This window comes from Dipteris shenzhenensis, chromosome 14 (assembly GCF_047967505.1).
Source record: "Dipteris shenzhenensis isolate YYH24624 ecotype China chromosome 14, Dip_SZ_1.0, whole genome shotgun sequence".
Classification (NCBI taxonomy): domain Eukaryota; kingdom Viridiplantae; phylum Streptophyta; class Polypodiopsida; order Gleicheniales; family Dipteridaceae; genus Dipteris; species Dipteris shenzhenensis.
The window spans coordinates 34,066,365-34,072,385 of record NC_141609.1 but is presented as its reverse complement, the minus strand read 5'-3'; the positions used below and the strand labels follow the sequence as shown (position 1 = coordinate 34,072,385).

Sequence of the window (6,021 nt, the reverse complement as noted above, 5' to 3'; positions counted from 1 at the left end):
CGAGCTCCTCTATAGAGGTAGTCTACATACGCTTCATAATAACATGGCAATTGTCAATGATCTTGTAACTAATTTTTTTATTTCATGACATTTCCTTAGAATTCAATTGTGATTTTTCACTAATCAATTTTATTTAGTCATTTATATATGTCACTTGGCCCTTTTGAGGGCCTATTTAGTGACATCCTAGAGCATGCCCCTATACATATATAACCATAGGATGTGGGTTTTCTACTCTAGTACACAAACATACATTTTAATTGACCATATTAAAAAAAATAAATTTTCATAGGGAAAGGATTGTAGGATACATATGTGAGTAGAGGTTTAAAATGACACCTTGAACGCATGTTGTATGTAGGATTTCCTAGTCATGGAAGCCCTGGGAGCAACCCACGCTCAACGTTGGAAAGATTTTTAAACCACTATTTGAATGCTAAAACAAAAGCCCAACATGTTAGGAACTCTTTGTCTATTCGTGTTATCTTTTTTACTTTGATTGTAGTTTTAGGAAAAATTATACTCCTTATATTCTTCTATAGGACTTTTTCTTTTTTCTATGTGTAGAGCTTGGCTATTTTCAAATTTTGTATGTTCCACCCTAGTTTCGTTTTGTCATTTTTTCTCTTATATACTTTTATTGAATTTCACCTTCGTATGGTACATGGGAATCATGGATGAGACCATATTTTGCATTATAGATCTCAAGTACAAATAACAAAGCATAAGTTACAAAACTATTATTCTACCTTAGTTTCATTATGGGATAATATTGCTATACATTTTGTTGAAAATGTCAAGTAGTGTGGGCCATTTATCTTCTAGAAGAATTTCATGTAGCACAATCCTTCTAAAATGACTTTTTGGAATGCAATATGTTCTTCTTTATCTCATCTATTGTTTCATAATCATACCTTTATTCCCCAATAAGGGTTAAAATTATTCTTACTCATGGAACTCATGCAAATCTTAGCATGTCTGGTGTCCAAGTGGGCCATCCTCTCTACAGAGTATGGCTGCAAGGATCGTAGTTCAATCTCTGCTTCCTCCTTCTCTACTCTAAGTTGCTTCACAACTGCACTTACACTTTCCCAACTCCTCTTCCTAACCATTGCATCTGTTAATGAAGTGTTTGCCCTCTCCAATTCTTGTGCAACAGTTTTAAGTTCAGCATCCAAATGATCAATTAGAGAAATAATTTTTTCCTTTGCATGCGGGTGGCGAACAAGCATATGACCTCTACATAGAGGCACAGAAGTGGCCCCCACAAAAGTATGCATACATTTGTACGTATACAAAAGTAAGCATACAATTGTGTGAAAAAAAGCCTGCCGAGCTGGCTAGCCCAACATGTCATGAACAGCTGATCCTGGGTTCAAATCACATAAATTTGTTTTAGACATATGTATGTGTACTTATGTACACACATACTTTTGTCATGTAGTGACTTTGTGACCCGCCAGCTAGAATAGGACAAAGCTGAGACAACTAGATTTATCCTCAGCCAATCAGCTGTCTAAATTGACTGATTGTAGTGACTTTGTGGCCCTCCAGCTAATATAGGACAAAGCTGAGACAACTAGATTTATCCTCAGCCAATCAGCTGTCTAAAGTGACTGACTGACCATACAAAAAAATAAAGGTTACTACCAAATTTGGCCAATCAACCGTCTAAGGTCGCCAACCTAAAAAAGTTGACTTGGGTCAGCCTAAGTAGTTCTATAGCATATATCAATCAGGAAAGTTTGGGGCTGATCTGGCCAACCCTCTACCAGCCCTGGTCAACCTATATAAACCATCTCTCCCTCCTCTTTTGGGCATTCAGCCATTTGCACCAAACACCTCCAATGCTGTGCCACCTCATCCACCGCTTCTGCAGATCTCCATCATTGCCTCCTCTCCCTCCTCTTTTGGGCATTCAGCCATTTGCACCTAACACCTCTAATGCTGTGCCACCTCATCCACCACTTCTGCAGATCTGCATCATAGCCTACATATACTGCAGCAAGCTTCTGTTCCCATTGACACCTAGTTGAAGCATTATCAGATCTCAGTTTTCATTGCCACATTTGGGCAAGATTCTTACACAGCAGCAGCACACATACCACAGGAACATTGAATTGGCATTCATTTGCAGCATTCTTTTGTTGTTATCTCACACATCATTAGCCCACGTACAGCAATAGCCTCAGTTGTTGTGCCCACAAAGTTCCATCTTTGTAGCTCTTGGATTCACATTGTGGTAAAGGTCAATGGCTGGAGTTCTTTACCCACTTTGGGCATGTATCTAACATAGATATACTATTCATTGGTATTTCATTTCACTTTTAGACTGTTCCACATTCTGTCCATTTCTCCAAAGAAAAGAGCAGATAGTTCTCCATCTTGAAGGAGGAGCCCTCAATGGGTATCCAGGACCCAATCTGGAGTTCATCTCACATCATCTATCTGCCTTTCTTACACTCTTTTCTTTTTCGTGGGATCCTCCATGGGTATCTAGGATGCAATCTGGTGTTTCTCACATTGTCTTTCTACCTTTCCTACACTTTTCGTGGATTGCATTGGATGGCCCAACACAATTGAGTGTGTTGCAGACAACGCAGAAGGCGAACTCAGTCACAGGAACAGAGAAGGAGATCACAGTTGAGTTTTTTGCAGAACATTTTTTGTTGGCAAATACAGGGGAGACTACTTGGGACAAAGCAACAGACGATGTTATGCAAGCAGAATTTGGGAGATCTGAAACAACAAAGGGATATTATGTTTTGAAGAATGCTGCTAAGGTTTAGAGAAGGTCTTGATCGTGTATCATACGATCTACCCATTGCTAAGTGTTTCCCACAACATCCCCACCGCTTGCTAAGCATTAATGAAACCAAATATGACAAACCCTCACGTTTCTCACCTAGACATCTCACCCACATTCAAACATCTCATCTTTCACTGTGGACTTGGTCTTGGTCTTCAGCTTCCCATCCTTCCACCTCACCCTAAAGGTCATCAAGTCTTACCTTCTCAAGTTTTGCCACATTACAGCACTCACCCTTGTCCTCCACAATTGCACTTTTCCTAGCTTTTACTCTTAACACCACACCCTTCACCTAGATGTAGACTTATAGACTTCTCATCCTCACCCTAGACCTGGGCTTCAACTTTAACTGTCTCAAGTTTTGTTTCTATGACCTTGGAGATCTACTCCAACTCTAACATCCTTGAAACATTCACCTCTAACCCTCTTAACAAAAACGGTACATTCTCACCTCGAAGTTGAGCTTATCATCCTTCCCCCTCACCTTGGAGGTCTACCCCAACTCTGACCTCCTTGAAACATTTGCAATTGTTAGTGTTCCTACATTCTACAACTTTGCATATATCTTTTGACTTGTTAAACGCGTGGACATCCAAGATAAATAAAATCCAAAGACTGTGCATCCACACCAAAATGTCTTATGAGACAGACGTTAGAATGTTCAGAAATCAGAAAACAAGTCAAACTACTCAAGCGATCACAGTAAAGGAAAAGACGACCTTGGCGACAGCTGAACATGCAAAAGTACTGAAATAGCTATTTTTTGTGTTTGAACAAGCCTTGGGTGATTGATATTGATGGAAGTGTAGCTGGTCGCAGCCTTGTTTTCTGAGAGTAACGTTCACGGCCCAAATCTAAGATAGCTTATCTGTCCCTAATGGCCAGCGTTCCGAACTTGTGCACCAGCATTGCAACTCTTCTAATCTTCTTGACACTCATCCCCCCGCAAACCTCCGATTCTAGATGTGCAATCAACGCGGAGAAGTCTGTCTCACCACACATCACCATAAAACGCCCATTAGTTATGCCTTTATTTTGAGGATTTTGAAAGAAACTAACGTCGGCTTGGGTATCACGCTCACCTCTGAACGTCTTCAGGCATTTGTGGCATCGGAATTCCGAGCTTTCGTGAACACTGGAGTTCAGATGCTGATTAAGGCTCTGCAAGAACTGAAAACACCTTGAACACAGGGGACATACATAGTCTTCACCATCGAAAGTTGCTTCCGTTGCAACGATATTTGTTCGCAACGGTACGTCTTCCCTGCAAGACAGCGACAGTCGCGAGCTTGAGGCTGACAGATTAGCTTAGGACCCAGCACAGTACACAGATTCAAGCACATACCTGCCACTATCACGCCAGCCTATGCGAGGAACTGTCAAGAGATTCCCCTTGCCAGAAATCTCCTCCCAACGTCGGACAGACTGCACTATTTGTTTATGGGTAACGTTAACGCATTTACCATTCTCTACCTGAACAAGCGGACAATCCTTAGCAAAACGATTCGTTACCAGAACAAGCCGACAATATTTAGCAAAACAATGAAGGCAAGCAATGCACGCAAACACAATGAACAAATGCAACAGCAACGACGAACATGTTTAGTGAGGGCGGAAGCGGATACGAAAGAGGAGGAGCAACGAGGGCAACGGATATCTTTGGGTTGGTGGATGCTAGAGGCGAGGTGGTTACGAAGAGCGTTAGCATCAATAAAATCACGGCGGCAATCGGAGCAGTAATTGTGTCTGGAAGAATTTTGGAGATGAGAGTGCAGGGCTTGGTAAGACGTGAAGCAGCGATCGCACGAGTCGCACTCGTAGTCATCAGACGTCGACGAGGAACACATCCAGACTACCACGCTGAATTGATATTATAAATAGTTGAAGCAATTGTATTGAATATTGCAACTGCCAAAAACAATTACAAAAGCCAAGTCACGATGCAGCGTCGACTTAGATTGAGCTCTCTATCACCCAGCCAAATCTCGAGAACCCAGTCTTCTGCTCATAAAGGCAGACTTGAGTATTCTTGGCCTCACACATGCAAGCTACTACTACCTCACACATTAACTTCCTAAAGCTACTACAATGCAATCACATAATGCACAATACAATTCTATCTCTTCTCTTTTATTCACTTTGCTTCCTAGTTAGTATGATTTGAGCGGTTGCAACCTTATTTGTACCACACTTCTACCTCTTGCCTACTTCCTGAGGTTGTCCATTGGGACATAGCCACTAAATCCTCTTGGTCTTGACTCTTAACTCATCGATCTTGCTTCATTGCTATCTCTTATTTGCTTGCTTAACTGACTTCTATCCTTTAGTTGTTCCATTGTCCTGCTTATCACACTCATTCCTTGGTATCTCAAATGCTATCATGCCACTCGCACTTAACTACCCAATCTCTGTGTGTCCTTGGTGTGCTTGGTCACATGCCTTGTTCACATTTCGCCTCGAAATGTACTTGGTTCCATGTCCTGGTGGGGAATATTAGATAGAGAAATCTAGATCAAAACGTTATGTCATCCCAACCAATCTTACTTTTGATTTTGAAGTTTCTATAGCTTTTGTAGATTGAGATTCTTTGACCGCACAGCTATTTACTATCAACGATACTCCTAGCAGCCATTCTTCAAATGAACGTGGCCAAGTAGATTTTTGCTTTGGCCTTTTCCAACACATGGGCAAAGGAGGAATGTCCATGGGAACGACATGCTATTATGAGGCAAGTTCATCCTCTAGCAACATTGTCTAAAGATGGGGGATACCTTGGATCACCCTAGGGGATGGACAAGGATGGAGCTCAATGGTGTCCACTACCCCGAAGCTTGAACTTTCTCCTTCCACATTCCATTGATTGGTTGGAGACAAGTTGTGTGGGTCTCTCTAAGCATCTTCAATTGGCATTCTTTCATCAATCTCGATGGGTCTAGTAAAAGTGGAGGGCAATTACACACTTGACATTGCACTTTATAGGAAGCAATAGACTCAATGGTAGTGTTCCGCAACAAGTGCTCCAAATATCTTAGCATATTGGTGTAGTAACCTGGTGGGGTCTCGACATTAGGCTTTGGTATCTCCTATGTTCTTGACACAATATGTTGTTGTTCAAGTGCGCACTCTATCCATTGCCTTTGTGCTTGAGCCCATATTACCTCATGAAATTCTTGATGAGCCTTTCCTAAAGTACTATGCCCAAAGGGCTTGCA

General features: G+C 41.5%; 1 protein-coding gene across 1 annotated transcript; it reads right to left on the bottom strand.

The window, feature by feature from the left end:
* Positions 1-3,482: 3,482 nt before the first annotated feature.
* Positions 3,483-4,656, bottom strand: LOC147894516 (uncharacterized). The gene is made up of 4 exons (XM_087385378.1): positions 4,408-4,656; positions 4,155-4,282; positions 3,892-4,073; positions 3,483-3,795 (listed from the first exon to the last, which is right to left on the bottom strand). Exons 1-4 carry the CDS (start codon positions 4,654-4,656, stop codon positions 3,674-3,676), a joined length of 681 nt encoding a protein of 226 aa, XP_087241504.1. The 3' UTR covers positions 3,483-3,673.
* Between the last annotated feature and the right edge of the window lie 1,365 nt (positions 4,657-6,021).

Bases quoted from the DNA above. Each gene is read 5' to 3' on its own strand.
- LOC147894516 (XM_087385378.1), bottom strand. From the start codon at position 4,656: ATGTGTTCCTCGTCGACGTCTGATGACTACGAGTGCGACTCGTGCGAT. The intron at 4,283-4,407 runs GTTCGTCGTTGC...CCGCTTGTTCAG, and splicing joins CTTCCGCCCTCACTAAACAT to GTAGAGAATGGTAAATGCGT. The intron at 4,074-4,154 runs GTATGTGCTTGA...GCTGTCTTGCAG, and splicing joins GGCTGGCGTGATAGTGGCAG to GGAAGACGTACCGTTGCGAA.